Source organism: Pleurodeles waltl, chromosome 6, assembly GCF_031143425.1.
Source record: "Pleurodeles waltl isolate 20211129_DDA chromosome 6, aPleWal1.hap1.20221129, whole genome shotgun sequence".
NCBI classification, from domain to species: Eukaryota; Metazoa; Chordata; class Amphibia; order Caudata; family Salamandridae; genus Pleurodeles; species Pleurodeles waltl.
In genome coordinates, this window is record NC_090445.1 from 644,345,479 (window position 1) to 644,363,991 (window position 18,513).

At 47.6% G+C, this 18,513-nt stretch overlaps 1 protein-coding gene across 3 annotated transcripts in view; it reads left to right on the plus strand.

The window, feature by feature from the left end:
- The window catches only part of CD53 (CD53 molecule), a 282,909-nt gene that overhangs the window by 185,143 nt on the left and 79,253 nt on the right, over positions 1–18,513 (plus strand). For all 3 annotated transcript variants that reach the window (XM_069238988.1, XM_069238987.1, XM_069238989.1), the window contains exon 4: positions 10,165–10,239. In XM_069238988.1, the coding sequence (XP_069095089.1) occupies positions 10,165–10,239 (75 nt within the window). The remainder of the gene's footprint in view (positions 1–10,164; positions 10,240–18,513) is intronic.

The following is an 18,513-nucleotide window of genomic DNA, read 5'->3' on the forward strand; positions in this document are numbered from 1 at the left end:
ACACCATACAATCACCACTGAGTTGATGCAGAAAGCACCTTCAAAAACAAACCATTCACGCGCACTCAACTCCCACATTCCTCACTTCACAAAGGAAGGACAACACACCAGTTACACATTACAACTCGTACACAGGTACCAATCTATTTGTTTAGCTCTGAGAAGTCTCATACTCAACAAACACCCACAAATCACTACACCATACACTTACTTAGCTCAAGACTTAAATGTGAATTATAGCCACATATTCACACATACATCATAAAAAGTACACAACCAGCCAAGGTCTTCTCGCTTTAGTGCCACCTAGGACACTCGGTCTTGCCTGTCAGGCAAATCAATAACAACAAAAGAAAAACAACAGTTACAGTTGTATTTGTCTCATTTTAGCAACCTGTCAGCTTTTGCTTGCCTTACAGCCCCTACGGTTGCCTCACACCTCTACCTTTCAAATATTATGGCACAATAACAAAAGCTGTCTTATGGCAAAGTACCCTGCAGATCGGCTATGGCCCACTCCTTTGGTGTCCACCACAGGGCTAGAAACCACACTTCCTTACCTTAATGCCAAATAACTCTACACAAGCCCTACTGTCAGAGTAACCTTTCAATTTTACACACACACATACACTTATACCACATAGCGCTCAGTCATCAGTAGAATAGCTTCCTAACAAACCAGTAAACACAAGGACAGTCACCATCCAACATCGCTCACTACTTCGCACCTCACTGAGCAAACACAGTACAATACACATATTAAATTCACAAAAAACACAACACTTACAAAAGGGACATGCAATGGCTTTCCCTATGTACTACAAGGCTGTTACAATGTACAAATTATAATATAAAAACTGTAAGCATATAACATTGTTTTCGGCTGAATCAGAATTATAACAGTGCAACTGCACTGTAGGTCTGTGTTTCCTCAATAGTGGGACAAGACCCACAGGTGGATTGCAAGCTGATTTTTGGTGGGTTGGGAAAGTCCTGGTCTATATGTAAGAAATATTTAAACTGATTAGCCCTGTTTGTGCACCGCTTTAAAGGTGTTGAACAGTGTCACTACACGCAGACTTTAAACAAACCATTGTACTCCCAAGCAAGACTGGTTGAACTTTCCAGTATTTGTTGCTGCAGTTTCTTTCCTCACAAAGCAATTTCACAGAGATTGCGCTCACTATACGTGATCATACACAACCACACCACTTGTGTACAACTTTTACACATAAATTGATGGAGCATTATGGCCAGAGCTGCAGACTTTTGATCTGGGGAACCAGGTTCGAGTACTTCTGTTGGTCGTCAGTAGGTAGTTATAGTTAGGACCATGTTTACATAGAAAAATTGTTTTTTGACTTGCCTATATCTTTTGTACCGTTTGACGAATCTTCACAACATTTTCCAAAAAGAGGTGTGCTGGTGATTCTTATTACAGCGGAAAAAATTTCGGGGTGATCCGTCCAGCGGGGCTGAGAAAAAGGGGGGTCAAAAAAGCTGTGTTTCCCATATTAATTCCCATAGGACCTTTAGACACAATTAGAGCCCAAACCACTGGACGGAATATTACCAAATTTGGCAGAAAGCTAGCTTTCAGTACGCAGATTACACTTTTGCTTATTTAGTGTAAATCCGTTCAACAGTTTTCGAAAAATTAAAGGGAAAATACATTTGTATATCTAGGGCCACGGATTCTCCCCGATGACTTCACCAAGAATAAGAGCTCGTGCATGCAGCTGCAGAACTCCGATTTGCTGCCAAAACCTGAAAGTGTTGGCAGTCATCTTGGGATTCAGCTTCAGACGAGTCCCAGGAAAAAAGTGAAAAAATAAGAAAAGGGGCCAGGTTACAGTCACCCTGACCCCTTAGCTCTGGTACTGAGGTGCCAGAGGGACCTCCCAGCCCCAAATCAAAAAGATTTTTAAAAAGGTTTTTACCACAAACGTGCAGTGGGCCCGTCCTGGCTAGGAGGGGCACATGGGGTCCTCCTTCAGGGCTTATTATTGCCCCGAGGACTGCCACTTCCCCGGGCCATTCTTACATTCAAAGTGGGGGCCGTGTGCTGCCCCCTGTCTGTTTCGGACCCCTGCAGCCCCGGGGATCATCACCTCTGTGGGGCATTTGTGTAAATACAGGTGGGGGTGCATGGCCCCCGGAGCCCCAGGGACCACCACCACCCCAGGGCAAACATGAAAAAAAGAAAAATGGGTCTGCTTCGGACCCCCACAACCCCAGGGATCATCACCTCCCTGGAGACATTTACATTGAAGGGGGGCAGATGGCCCCCCTCGTAGAGCCACTGATGGCCCTAGGGACTGCCACCTCCCAGGGCTGGTTCCTTCTGAGTCATAGCTGGACATAGCTGTTTGCTGTGGCTCAGCTGCAGCTTTGCCAGCTGCTGCCAAGATACAGCAAACACTCTGCTTGCAGTGAGGGAGAGCTGTCAGTCAGCTCTCCCTCGCTGTAAGCAGAGGTTTTCTCTGTCTCCCTGACCACGGAGATGCGGGCAGGGAGACAGGAAACAATGCTCTCACAGAGAGGGAGCTGCTTTGACAGCAGTGCTGGCTCCCGCAGGAGATGGGGATCCAGCTTGGACCATGGCGGCCTTCAGGCTCCCCCCACGGTCCCCAACATTGTGACTGGGTACCCTGAGGGGCACCGAGGTCACATGGCCGGGCCCCGGGTATGGGGTCCACGGGGACGAGATCGGCCTGGGGAGGGGAGATCAATGCAGGATCAGGTAGTTATAGGGGTTGCCCGCAGGCCCTACGACCAACCCCCACTGTGGACAGCCAAAGGCCATGCTCTGCACAGAGTTGGGTTGTTATAGGGGTTGCAGCCCTTGGCCGTGTCAGTGGTGGTTAGATTAACATATAGTAATGAAAGTTACTCTACACTAAGAAAACCATAGAAAGTCACTGAAAAAAACAAAGGTTAGAGGGACGTTATAGTTAGGTTCTGAATTTAATCATACAAAACCATAGAAATTCTGCAGTTATAGTTCTGTCAAGTAACTATGCGCCCAAAGGTAACTATAACCTGCACCCTCGCTAATTACCTGAGATATTACAGCAGTCATGACAACTTCGATAACGTCCTTAAAAGTATAAATGAAACATTTGGAGTTACATTTTTGAAGAAAAAGCTGTGCATGGTTAGAGTGTGAGTTATAGTTACCTTAGGGTGCAAGTCTCCTTTCTGGAAAGTTTTGTGGTGATCTGTCAGAGCAGGGTGTTAGGCCTGTCAACCTTAGGGTGGTCTTCTGCCAATCTTTTTGCCTGTATGCCTCCACTTTTTCTGGATTTTTTGCTTAGCTTCTGTTGGCCTTAGAAATCTGTGCACCTTATCTATGCTAACTAGTGCTAAAGTGCTCATGCTCACTCACATAAACTTGGTTTGATTGACATATACCTGATTGGAAAATTTAATTTATATGAAAGACCCTTGTGGAGTGGTATACGTTATACCCAAGGCCTGTAAATTAAATGCTACCAGTGAGCCTGCAGCACGTATTGTGCCACCCAGTTAAGTAGCATCTTAAAACATGTCCCAAGCCTGCCATTGCAGCCTGAATGCAGTGTCCCACTGGTATGTTGACTTGGCATTTAAAAACCCTTGCAAGCCTTAAACTCCCCTTTTATTACACATGTCGCCCCTAAGGGAGGCCCTTAGACAGGGTACTGTGTAATTAAAAGATAGCACATGTACTTTTAAGTTCTACATGTCCTGGTAGTGAAAAACTCCCAAATTCATTTTTCACTACTGTGAGACCTAACCCTCCCATAGGATAACATTGGGGATTCCTTATTACATTTAACAAACTGTAATTTCTACAAGAGAGGAGGGGGCAGTCAGGCAATAGTGGGTTAGCAGAGCCTGAATGGGAGCACAGCCACACTGGCCTGTGAATAGGCTGTGTACTGTCTTCTCACAACAGGCTTAACTACTCTGTATTGCCTGTGCAGCCAGCTGGGATTAGGGCAGGGGAAGCAGGAAACTCCCAGAACCTCAAAGAACGTTTCTGGAAACTCTTCTCACCTTCAAGGAGAAGGGCACAAGGGGTTAAAAACTGCTGCAGAAGGACTTTCAGAGGGCTGCCGGCCGTTGTGACCTGCTGTGCAGTCTGCCAGACTGCTGCTGTACTTTGAGGTACTGCTTTGCTGCCTGGATCCTGCCTTGAAACCTCAGAAGCCAGCCCTGTTATAGAGCCCTGCATCTTCACTTGCACCCAGAACTTCCTGAAGTGACTCCAAGAGCTTGTTTGCTGGCCTCCTGTTCAGAGTTGCAGGGACATAACAGGCTCCCACCACCTTGAACCACCACCTGGACCCAGTCTGAGTGAGATCGGAAGCCACCAAAAAGGCTCCATCCACACTGGGCCCTTGGTTGTGGTGCTAAAGGTGCCCAGATGGACATTTTTTTAAACTGAGGAGTTAGACAAAATTTGGCCAAAAAGAGCTCGAAGAACCAGGAGGAGACCAGGAGGAGACCGCAACAACCTACTCACCTATTCGCCCGAAGTACATTGCCGGTTGGATTGACTTCACAGCCTATCCTGCTACGTTCTTGTCTGCAGGAGCAAATCCAACCCCCGGAACAGTTTCAGCTACAGCCTTCTGTTTCGTTCCACAGGAGATTTTTGTTTTCCTTTATTTTGGTGACTAAGTCTGAAGGTAACAATCTTCACTACGGTTCCACTCCATGGCTATCTGAAGAGAATGCTTCCTCTTCGGACACTTCTGCAACCTTACCCCGCTGAACTTCTACCTTCTCAGACCTTTTTTCTTCTAAAATTTTGAAGGTAAGCACCTTAACATTTGACTTTGCTTCAGTCTAGTGTGACCAGATGTCAGCGGTTGCTACTTTTCTCTTCTAGGTGCTTTTTTGTACCTAAAACATTAAAAAATTCATAGCTTCAGTTCTGCTGATTGGATTTTTTTCTTTTTTGGTGTAAAATTTTTCTTTTTTTAAGGACCTCTGTTTTTTTTAAAATTGGTTTGGGATTTTTATTGTGTTGTGTTTTTTCACTTTATTACTTTTTGTGTGATGCATTTACACATTGCCTCTAAGTTAAGTCTATCTGTTTTAAGTGCAGGTTAATTCATAACTTTTTGTGTTTCACCCTGCAACGGATTGTGGCTGTTGTTTGATCATGGCTCACATCCCAGTCAACCAAAATCCCAATTTCCACACATGGAGGCAAAGAAGAAAGGGGGGTCCCAAAACACAAAATCTCCATGGATTTTCCAAAGACTAAGATGGGCTACAGCAAAAACTGCTGAACAGAATTACACATTACACCAAATTCGGCAGAAAGCTAGACCATGGTGCATAGGTTGTGCATTTCTTGATCTGTTCAGTAGTTTTTGAGAAATTAAGGGCCAAATATAATTGTATATCTGGACAGTTCGGTCCGTGAGAGTCTCAAGCGCAGCAGTTAAACAATAGAGCATTTTTATTTGGCCCAGGAGTATTATTTCACTTGGGCCATCTCACTCCTGCGAGTGCTCTGATTGGCTACAAGCCTCATGAAAAACATGTTGCTGCAGCCATTACAGGACTGTATTCATGAAGGAGAGGTGGGCTGCATGACCCCCTCCCAGAGCCTCGAGTGGCCCACCCACAGGGCTGAAACAATGTTTATGGGGCGGGAGGACGTGCACTCCCCTCCCGAGCCACCTGAGGCCCTGGGGAGCCCACGCCTAGGTCAAAATTCAAAATATCTTTATATGGGAGGGTGGCCGCGCTGGGTTGATAACTTTAAGGAAGGGAGGCTCATGGTTGGGAGCGGGCATTTAATCAGTTTCCTTGTCCATGCTGATGTGAGCAGGGAAATAGATCATAATAATGCTCCAGCCGGGAGGAGCATTAGGACTGCTCCCTGCGGACAAGAGAAATGCCGTTCCTGCTGCATACAGGAAGCTAGCTAGGGTCTTGGGTCCCCCCAGACCTCCCAGCAACAATATGGTGGGTGCAAAGGGTGGGCAACAGGGCACCCACTTTAAACGGTAGAGGGCCCCAGAGGATGAGTCCCCAGGGCACAATTTGTCCCAGGAGTGGGGGGGCCACATGTCCCCTTCACCCTAACAATTACGTTGGACCCTGGGGGATATGTCCCCGAAAAATCGGGCCGGGTGAGAGGAGCCGTGTGCCTCCTTCCCCTAAACATGACTCTGGTGGATGGGGTCCCAGGGCCGAAATCAGCTTGGGGAGGCAGATTGCGTGCCCCCTCCTGCTAAAAATCATCCTGGGCCCTGGGGATGGGGTTCCTGAGGACAAAATCATCCCGTAGAGTGTGTCAATTGTGCCCCTCCCTAGGGCCTAATGGGCTTGAGGACGGTGTGCCACGCACCACGAACGCCCCTTGCCTGTGCACGAAGGGTTGGCCGCAGGGCTTAGCCTGTGGCCAGTCCCTGCGGCCATCTCCCTATAACCACCCAACCCCACGCTGCGCACAGCCTTTGGGCGTGCAGAACGGGAGTTGGCCACAGGGCCTGTCTCTCTGGATGTGAGAATAAGTGTGAGAAGTTGTCTCTGGGTGTGAGGGGCTGTGAGAGTGTCTGTCTGGTTGTTAGAGGGTCAATGTGGGTGTGAGAGTGTCCGTTTGCACTTCAATAAATGAAAGATGCATTCACCTCCACCAAGCATTTCAGATCGTTTTTTCAGTATGGATTTGCATAGTAATCACACTTGCTTTGCCTTTGCCAAGCCCAGGAGTTAGGATAATTTGCCCTTTTCAGAAGTTGAGCTTCAACTGGGGCACCTGGTACATTTATATTTGTAAGTGCTTCTGGTTTCTGTAAGGGCGTCCAATTTCAGTGAAATGAGTATCATGGCCAGAGCAGAAGCTCAGCTGCTCGTTAATCCAACAAGAGTCCACAGTTTTGCACAAAATGTCTTTTATCCAACAGGAGCACTTTCTGCTGGTTAGTTGGTAAATGCTACCTTGTTGGTTCCTTCATTCCCCAGCCAAACTCTGCCCAGGGAACCCCATCATTTAATGGAGGTGTGCGGCCCCACTCCACTGGGCAATCTCAGCCGCAGGGACCCCATCCCCGTGGCCCACCCATCAGTTCTCGGTGCTCTGCAGGGCACCCAGTGTGCAATGGGACAGTGGGGAGAGCCTGAATGCCCCTGTGGTCCCAGCCGGGTCCCCGCCTCTGGAGCTAGAGTGTTTGCTCTGACTTGGCGGAGTGGTCAAAGCTCCAGTCAAGTCAGGTAATCACCCTGGGACATAGCAGACACCGGCCCTGGGAGGGGGGGGGGGGGTTGGCAGTCCCCAGGGCTCTCCTGCAACATTTGTAATTTGCTTCAGGGAGGTGGAGGTCCCCGGGGCCAGGGGTCCACAACAGACCCCAGTACTTATCTTTTTTCAGCCCCCAGGAGGTGGCGGTCCCCGGTGCTAATACAAGTCCTATGAGGTTGAGGGGCCCTTGTGCCCCCTACTCTTTCAATCCCAGGATGCCCTGGCCCACCCAGTGGCAAAATAAACAAGCATTTGCAATGCAACGGATCTCACATTTGCTCTAGTTAGAGCTACTAGCGTTGCAAACTCCTAATCAGACTTTTCTTGCCACATAAATTGAAAGAAAAAAACCTAGAGTGATCGCGCTATGTAAAACCCAGCGTGATCGTGCTGCGTGGAAAATAAAAAGTAGTGCAGAAATCAGGCTGAAAACTTGGAGCCTCGTATATTTTCAGTAGTTTACCGGTGCTGTGTAGGTGGTCTAAACACCAGAAAAGGCATGACGTTTGCATGCCTTTCACTATTGAAAGCAAGCAGATTCTAAAAGGCAAGCCCACAAACCAATGGAAGTGACAGGCCTGACATGGGCGTGGTTAAAAGCCCAAAGAGAGATTACAACAGGGACGGAGTGTATGTGCACTCGACCCTAAAAAGGGTGGTAGACTGCCCTTTTTAAGAAAAAAAATGTCAGGCAAATCCGCAGATCTGAATCTGCAGATTTTCCCGACGTTTAAAAAAAAAATCTTTTTAGCCTTGGTGGTGTCCGTAAGGGACCCCTAGACCAAGGATAGGGCTCAGGGTGACCCTACTCTGGCCCCTTTTTTTCACTTTTTTGTGGGACTCAGCTCTAATATCTCCAGAACTACTGAAGAGATTTACACCAAATAACCAAATAACAAAAAGTGTGCTTTCTGGACCAAGAGCTAGCTTTCTGCCAAATTTGGGGGAATTCTATTTAACAGTTTGAGGTGTAGTTGTGTTAAAAAAATCCCACTGATGTAGAATAGGAAAAAAGTGTTTTGGTTCCCCCCCACTTTTTCTTTGCCCCCGCTTGACAGATCACCCTGAAACTTTCAACATAGCAGATGATCCGAGTAAAGTATACGTTTTGAAAATTCTGTGTACATTTGTGAAGTGGCACCAAAGTTATTAGCAAAACTAAAAAACACTCTGCTGTGTAAAAAATGGTCCGAACTATAACTACTTACTGCCAGTATATATATATATATATATATATATATATATATATATATATATATATATATATTTTGCACCACATTCGGCCTATCTCATTTCTGCTGCAGTAGGGGCTTCTCAGATTTGGCCAAATAATCACTGGTATCAGGACATGAGTTATTTAGAAACCTTGTAATTTTAGTCAATGTATGCCACAGGCCTGCACCCCAACTGTTCCAGACTCCAGTGCAGTTTGGCATCTTTCACGTTTATGAGCGGGTCAACGTCTTGGCCACAGTCCAATATTGACGCGCGTGGTCAAGTTTGATCATTTAAAAACAACTGCTGTTATTACACTACAGATTTGCCCTGCCTTACACCTTTTAAAGCTAGGTAGGCGGTAAAACTTTGTTGTTATAAAAATTGGGTCGTGGTTCTAAAAAATTTGGGAAGCAATGCTCTGGGTGTTTCAATCTCCTATGGATATTTCGCAAGGCAAACATGATAAAACGTCTGGATGGTAACTGGGGTGAAAATGGGAAATGACCCTGAGAACTTGTGTAGTTGTATGGATGTCTGCTGTAATTCTCCATTTTTTAGGGGAGTGTCATGGTCCCACTTAAACTGTTTACAGGGACCGTCAACTCTCATGGTATATGTTCCTGTAAAAGGCCCAGAATTTGAGAAGCGAATTCCAGTAATTCCTCATTCCAGACAGGATTTTACTGATCCTCGTGCTATTGATGTTTCTGGGTGATGACTTACTGCCGCTGAATTACCATTACCCTTTTTTTAGGATCTTAGATCTTAGTTCCCAGAAAGCCAGAGTAAGGTGCACATTAGGGTATGGAAAAAACAGTCAATATTGAATGGATTTGAATTAGAAGAAATTTCTTCACTTGAAAAACAAGAGGGCACATTTGCGATTGGAACACAACCGTAAACTGGCAGCTGTTAAATCTGAGAAAAATCTGCTGATTTAGGGTCAGTGGTACACAGCACCCTCATATAAATGCATTTTTTTGTGGAAATTTCATACAGAGGCTCAGTCTCCTTTAAAGTAAATCAATGTAGGCACAAGCCTGTGAACCTGCCCTGTGGTCAGGAAGTAGCTCTGTGACCCGAACAATCTTACCATTCCGGAATATCCATCCAAAATACCTATTCAATTGCTCTCTCCTTTATTGGCTGTGTCCATTCACTCTAGATAACCAAGCTCATTTCAACTTAGAAAAACCCTGTATCAAAGACCTGAAGTTAAATAGCAAGAAAAAACACAAGCTCTGTCATAGGAGGGATTTTTCAGTTGAGAGTTTTGCGTTGTAATTATTTGAACACACTCATAATGTGTTTAGGCACTCTGGGGGTTATTCTAACTTTGGAGGAGTGTTAATCCGTCCCAAAAGTGACGGTAAAGTGACGGATATACCACCAGCCGTATTACGAGTTCCATAGGATATAATGGACTCGTAATACGGCTGGTGGTAAATCCGTCACTTTTCCGTCACTTTTGGGACGGATTAACACCTCCTCCAAAGTTAGAATAACCCCCTCTGTGTTTTCTTGGGCCTCATGTTTGGATTCAGCATCTTGTGTTATGAAATGTAGCCTCATTGCATGTATGATTTGCTCCACAGAAGATATTTTGGTCTCACTGTATGTAAGTAATTGAAAACCTAAAATATAGTAGTCTGAGTCATATCTACTTCTTAACCAATGTTCTCTTTGTTTCCTTCTAGTTCTTTATCTTGCTCCTAATCATCCTCCTAGCAGAGGTAATACTGGCTGTATGCCTCTTCATCTATGAGCCACAGGTAAGTGTTGAAATATTTCACCATTGGTGGCATAAGCTCTTGCAATGATTACCTAACATGCAAACAGAAAAAGGAATCTTGTTAATGGAAAGTGCTTCCCGATCTTGTAAAGGGATTTTTGAGGGACAGTTTGATCATTGTTTTGACTTTTAAAAAAACACTATGGCTGGAATTCTTGAACAACTTTCTGTTCCCACTGGGTGGAAGCAAATAAGAATTCACTACCCAGGCTCTTGGTGTTCGGGGGCCTGGGGACACTGTATTAGAGACAGCCTCTGGAGGTGGGGTCATGCAATGGCCCTGGGACAGAGGGGACACATCCCCATCACCATTTAATTAAATGGCCCCAGTAAATGGGGTCCTCAGGGTCTGATAAAGGCTGGGGCATGTGGGCTATGTGCCCCTCCCATAACTTTCGTACTCAGTTCCAAGGGATGTGGTCCCTGGTGGTCCCTGGTGTCTCAAGCAGGCTTGGGGAGGGAGGCTGTGAACCCCCTTCCCATTGATTTTTAACTCATCCCCAAGGGATGGTATCTTGAAGACCTAGAACTGGCCCAGCGAGTGGGACCTAAACCCAACCCCCCAATTTAAATATTATGCGCTGGCCCTGGGGGAGACTAGCCAAGTTAGGCAGTATGCAGGTGGCATTGTGGCATGTGACATTGCGTGTGGCATCCTAGAACATGACATCACAGGAAGTGGCATCACAGCCTCACTGGAAGTGACAGCACAAGAAATTACATCAGTCTTTAAGACCTCACACACATGTTTATCAGGTCTATCATGAGAACATTTGAGAGCATTACAAGATTTACCAAATGAAAACTGATCAGTACTTAAGCCTGTGACTTGAGTTCCCTGTCTGAAGAAATTAACAGCCAAATGTGGATGAGGTTTGGTGTCTGACTGACTGCAGTAGACAAGCCATTAAGTTCTACAAGCTAGGCATACAAAACATGGCAACAAGAACAAAGCACAGTTCTTGCTTTGCATTAAAAATGCTAGAAACAGCAATTGTGAATATCAAAACTATAAAATATATTAACCTAAAAAACATACCGTCATGATATACACTGTCAATTTGATCACTTTGACCATTATATAACATGTGATTTGCACACAGCATTTGGTATTCTGAGCATGGCAAACAAAATTCCCTATGAAAGATAGAGTTATAACTGGGTATTCTATTAAATCAGACATTATAGATCATGCTGTATTGCCTCAGGTTGTTTAACTACAAGAAATGAGTAATAAGAAGAACTTTTAAATATGTGAATCAGTATCATGTGGGTAACAAAACCACTTAAAAAATCCCATGCATATAGAATTTGTTTGTTGTGATGGGCAGTAGAATCTACTTTCGTAGAATACGTATCAGCCACATGGGCAGTCAGCCACCTATTAGCACATAGCAATGTATTTCAGAGAGGCAGAGAAGGGCCCATGAGCTCTATGAACATTAGTGAAGAAACACATGCACTACTAAGATAGTTTTGTATGGGCAACGTTATCACATTCACGTTGCTGAAACCTTTTCACAGTCACGTGAGGTCACTGGTAGAGTGATTTTGACCCTCCAAAGAGTTTGCAGTTGTTCTGTAATCTCATTCTGACCATTGTCAATATAGGGGGTTATTTCAACATTGGCTGTAAAAGCCAATTACCGCCGTGCAGAAGACCGCCAACACACCGCCGCAGCCGCGGAATTCTGCCACAGCTATTATGACCCACAGCTCGGAATCCGCCAAAATCTAGACACCCACACAAGTCCGCCACACCAAAGGTCAGTGATAAACTGGCGATAACAAAACCTACACCGTCACGCAAACAGGAATACGCCCACACTATCACAACCCACGAATCCACACGGCGGTCTTTCAACCGCGGTATTCCATTGGAGGTACACTCCGCCGCGATCAAAATACACACACATTTACAAAACACTACCACATTGGACAAATCGAAATACACACACCTGATACAAATACACCCACCACTTCCACACACCCAATACAATATAAAACACAGACCCACATCACCCACAAACCCCTACGACAACAATTGCGACAGAAGGCCAGAGAGAGACACCACCAGAAACAACACTAGCATCCACAGGCACTCAACACCATCACTCACACAACATTCACGCACCTCACACAACACACCTCTAAATATCACCCCACACATCATAGCACACACCACCCCACACATCACCCACACCACCCCATGGCACCGCTAAGACACCCCAGGTTTTCTGAGGAGGAGCTCAGGGTCATGGTGGAGGAAATCATCCGGGTAGAGCCAAAACTATTCCGATCACAGGTGCAGCACACCACCATAGCTAGGAAGATGGAGCTATATCGCAGAATCGTGGACGGCACCCAAGAACACGGGATGACATCAGGAAGAGGTGGAACGACCTACGGGGGAAGGTGTGTTCCGTGGTCTCAAGACACCAGATTGCGGTTCAGAGGACTGGCGGCGGACCCCCACCTCCTCCCCCAGAACTAACAACATGGGAGGAGCAGGTCTTGGCTATACTGCATCCTGAGGGCCTCGCAGGAGTAGCTGGAGGAAGGGACTCTGGTAAGTCAAACCTTTAACTACCATATCCCCCACCCTACCTACATGCTATCACATAACCCCACCCTCGCCCTCACCCCCATCACTCCAACTCTTCACACATGTCCCACTATCACAAACCACAGATCCCAAACCCAAGCCCTGCATGCAACACCAAAGCATGGACACCCATCACCAAAGCATGTCCACTGCACATACCTATACACCCCCCTAAACCATTATCACAGAAGGTCCCACACAAGAATGGAAGCACTAGGGTACAGGGTGACCCACCCATTGCACACCATGGCACACAGAGATGCAATAATCATGCCTTTACACCCCTGCAGGACCCCTACCCAACGTCACTGGACAGGAGGGTCCACACATGTCCACTCCACCCACAGAAGAGGCCCACAGTGATGACAGCAGCTCTGTCCAACTGGATCAAGATGACCAGCCCGGCCCATCTGGGACCTCGGGACAGTCAGTTCCCCTCACAAGGCACAGGCCACTACAAAGCTTCCCCCCTCTGGAAACACCAGCACAGCACCCACCCAACGGGCCCATACCTCTGTCCCCAGAACACATCAAGCAGCAGTGTGTCCTCCACTACAGGGAACCCAGGCTAACCCACCACCCCAACAACACCAGGGACCTGGGAGCAGTGGTAGTGGGCACACGGTTCAGGGGACAGAGGCCCAGGAACACAGGGGAACTGGGAGGACTGCTGTGCGACAGGGGGAGGACAGACCAAGGAAACCACTCTCCACGAGGCCCTCTCCAACATCATGGGAGCCTACCACCATTCCCAGGAGACGATGGCAATGGTACTGGCCAAGTTTCAGGAGACCCAGCGGCTGCAGGAGGAACAGTATTTGGGGTTCAGGGAGGAACTCAAATCCATCAATTCCACCCGGGGCACCATTGTAGGGGTGCTGAAGGAACTCGTCAATACCAGGAGGGACACTGTGGCACAACAAGGGGCCCCTGACACTAGCCTGGATGAAGAACTGCCCACCACCTCTGCTGGCGCTAGTGGACAGGAGGCACCGCCACAGGACCACGACACCAGCACCACACCCCCTGCAGATGGAGAACCACCCCGCAAGCGGTCCCTGAGATCCAGGACAAAGACAGAGAACAATGCCAAGACCCCCGCCAAGAAATGAGACCACCCTGATTGTCATCCTTCTGTCCCACTTTGTCACCCTGTCCATACTGAAACTGCCCTAGTTCCACTTCCTATGCCCCTTTGGACAATGTACCTGTGAGACTAATAGACTGGACTCTGCCATGGACATTCCTCCACCATCACCCCTGACCATTTTACAAACCCCTCCACTATTTAGCACTTAAATAAACACCCTTAAATCACAAAACAATCTGGAGTCAGTCTGTGCTTTCGAAAATGTGTATTTGCAATATCTGTGGAAAAATGCTATATCCAATGTAATGTCAACATACCTATGTCACACAGCTCTAGTCCATGCGGAAACAAAGCAGAGGTCACACAGTGGGACCCACATCTGTGAAATCGAAAGGGAAAGTGACAACTCTGTGTTCATACACTGGGTGAAAATGTCAGACAGATGAGAGGTAGAAGAATTAAATCAGATGTAGCAGGCAGTGTTGTCTTCTTACCTGTGTCTCACTGGAAGTATTGCTGGATCACTGTGTTCCTGTTGTCTATGTCCTCTTCTTCTGCTTCCTCGTCCTAACTGTCCAGAAGCTCCACAGCTGCCACAACACCTCCATTTGGACCATCCTCGCGCAGAAAAGGTACCTGTTGTCGCAAAGCCAAGTTGTGAAGCATACAGCAGGCCACGATGATCTGGCCATTGACCTCCTCAGGTCCCTCACTGTTGGGCAGTCTACCATTTTGAATGCCATCCAGGGTGTAGAGAGGCAGTTGCAACAGACCAATGCATACTTGGAGGGTATTTATTCTGGTCAGGCAGCCCAACAGCGAGCTTTTCAGACTCTGGCCTCAGCACTGATGGCAGCCATTGTCCCTGTCTCTAGCCTCCCCCCACCAACTTCCTCCACCCAGACCCAAATCCCTGTACCTCAGCCTATCCCAAGAACACCATCAGACCAGCATGCACACACGTCAACACACAAGGGAAGCTCAGGCAAACATAAGCACCACACATCCCACAGGCACTCATGCAAGCATCATACACATGCAGACATACCAACATCCACTGCCTCCACTGTGTCCCCCTCCTTCTCGTCTCCCTCCTCCCTCCCAGTCTCGTCTCCACTCACACCTGCATGCACTACATCTTCAGCCACTACCTCCATCACCAGCACACCCACCACCACACCCCGCTCACGTGCAGTCACCACCCCCACTACTATTCACACATCCCCTGTGTCCTCTCCCAGTGTGTCTGTGAGCCCACCTCCCAAGGTACACAAACGCAGCCACACACCCACCCAACAGCCATCCAGCTCACGACAGCCTCCAGCCCATGCACCTTCACCCAAAGTCAGCAAACGTACACCTCCTACAACCACTACCTCTTCCTCCACTCCTAAAACCCCTCCATCTACCTGTCCCAGTGTGTCCCAAAAACTTTTCCTGTCCAACCTTGACCTCTTCCCCTCACCTCCCCCACCCCTTCAGTCTCCTAGGGCCCGCCTTTCCAGGTCCCAACCCAGCACCTCAGCCACAACATCTGCGGGAACATTGGTGCCAGTAGTAACCAGCTTCTGGAGTGCGCCAAACAGCAGGTCAGCCAGTGTGCCAAGGAGCCAGACCACGGACAGTCCCCCACCTCAAAAGCACAAAAAGTTGGCCAGTGCCCGGCGGGAGAGAGGCAAAACGTCTACCACCAAAGCCTCTCCCAGGGGTACAGTTGGGAGTGGGAAGACAGCTGCGCCACCATCCAAGGTGGGGAAGGGGCACAGAAAAACAGGCAAGTCGTCGAAAACCTGCATGGTGGACAAGACCGCCACCAGCACCGCTGCCAAGGACACCGCCGCCACAAGCACAGCTGCCAAGGACTCCGCCGCCACAAGCACCGCTGCCAAGGACACCGGCGCCACAAGAACCGCTGCCAAGGACACCGCCGCCACAAGCACCGCTGAACAGGACACCGCCGCCACCAGCACCGCTGCAAAGGACACCGCCGCCACCAGCACTGCTGAACAGGACACCGCCACCAGCAGCACCGCTGAACAGGACACCGCCGACACCAGCACCGCTGCCAAGGACACCGCCGCCACAAGCACTGCTGCCAAGGACACCGCCGCCACAAGCACCGCTGAACAGGACACCGCCACCACCAGCACAGCTGAACAGGGCACCGCCGACACCAGCACCGTAGGCCAATGAGCGCCAAAGCTTCCAACGCTACTGAGGCCGCCACGAGCAGGATGAATCACTCTGGGCACAAGGCACCTTCCAGAACCAGTGGAGATTTACATCCACTACCTCTGTCCTTGGCAGGATGAAGCACTCTGGGCACAAAGCCCCCTCCAGAACCAGTGGAGTAAGGCATCCACTTGAGAGACTGTGGCTTTGCACTCCCCAGGATGCACCAGTGGGCAACCCACCCACTGGAAAGACTTGAGAGACTGTGGCTTTGCACTCCCCAGGATAAAGCAGTGAGCAACCCACCCACTGTAAAGGCTTGTGTGACTGTGGTTTTGCACTCCCCAGGATACCACAGTGGGCATGGAGCCCCCTCGTGGATCTGGCATTGTGCACTCATCCGGCTGAGGTGTCCCCCTTCGCTTCCCCCTGAGGTGCCTGTTAGATTTCTATCTGATGCCCCAGCAGTGTTCTCTCCGTTTTGATCGGGTATTGAGTGTGGGCCTTGCCCATGCATTTTGGCCCCAGAGGTCCACAGACTATGATGGTGGAATACCTTGGACTTGTATTCTTGGTGTATATATTTGTTTATAGTGTAAATATATATATATATATTTTTGTGATTACTGTATTTGAATAGATTACAAACGTTCGACTTAATTCCTTTTGTCCTTGATGTGGTTTGCTGTGTATTGCTGTGACACCCTATCACTCTCAGTACCGGTCTGATTTGTTTTATTTCCTTTAGGTCCTCCCCAGGTATTTCCTTGGCAAGGTAGGCCCCCCATGCCCATTTGGGTATCACTGACCTTTTATTTCCTACACTATTGTGATTTAATTATTCAGTGCTCACTGAGCATGAATAACAGGGATCCTTCGCCCTGATGAATGCCCCAAGACCTTCCATAGCTCATTTTTTGAGGGCAGAAACATGTTGGCTTCTTCCTTTTAGATAGGCGACCCAGTGAGTCATTGCTCTCACATTGGTGTCTCAGTCCCCTTTTTAATCACACCAAACAGAAACCCCTATTAAAAAACTCACATGGGTATCTGTTTAGGTGTTTTTATTTTTTAGTCTAGCTGGACCCCTTTTCCAGAACCAGAGTTTATTTATGCACTCCCTCATGTTCCTATAACAGAGAGGTTGAGTCCGCCCAGGTGGCATTGTCCTACTTGGGTGGTGCTAGGTGGTCATATGATGAAGCATGACACCATAGAGTGTGTGAGACCACCTAGTCCGTAAAGGAAATTCCCCTCTCAGACCACACACCACAGTCCACCCGTGTCTTGCCTCTAGTTGAGGATCACGAGGGGCATAGTGTCATAAGTGATATACTATTGATTCACCCCCGTTACAAGAAACCCGTACTCCCAGTTGTGTGTTTGTATTATTTTTGGGAGCTGAGTACGGTTGTGTTCTCTCTAATTACCCCCCTACTCCCACTTTCTCTCTCTCAGTGTGTTTTGATCTGATTGCTTTATCAACCTGTACTCTCTATGTGAGGTGTGCTTTCCCAGCCATACCCACCACTTAATGTGTCTGTCACAGGCACCTGCACTTAATGTAGGAGACTGTGGCTCATTTTTCAACAACCGACATTGGCCCAGAGCAAGAGAGAAAGACAGAAAGGGAGGAAAGAGGGAGGATGAGAGTTTGGAAAACAATGATGAGGGCAGAAAAGTGGATGGAAGAATACTTTGAAGAATAAGATAAAGTTGAAGCAAGTGTAGTGAATAATAAAGGTAATAGCAACCCTGGTATTCAGCAATGGGTCCCTAAGAAAACATTTGGGGCTCTGCATTCATGCTTTTACAATTTACACAGTGCCCCCTCAAAAAGATCCCCCCTCCACATTTAGCAGCAGATATCTCATGTTGGCATGACTAAAGTTAAGCAACCCTCACATTAACCTGAGAAAGCGAAGGGCTGCTCACAACCTGAATACCCAAAAAATGGACCAGTGTTAGACCTGTCAGCTTTAAAGTTGTCTTCGCACAATCTTTTTGTCTCACTCCTCCATTTATGCTGAACTAGTTTTTGTTGGCCTGAGTACTCTGTGCACTTTGTCACTGCTAACCAGTGCTAAAGTGTATGTGCTCACTCCCTAAAGCATAGTAACATTGTCTTACACCCAACTGGCACCAAATTATGTACAAGTCCCTAGTAAAGTGGTACTGCATGTACTCAGGCCCTGTAAATAAAATGCTACTAGTAGGCCTACAGCACTGATTGTGACTTCCATTTAAGTAGCCATTTCAAACATGTCTCTGGCCTATCATTGAGCCTGTGTGTGCAGTTTTAGACGGTCATTTAGAACCTGGCAAAATAAACCTTTTGACAGCCCTAAACCTTCTTTTTTAATACATATAAATCACCCCTAGGTTAG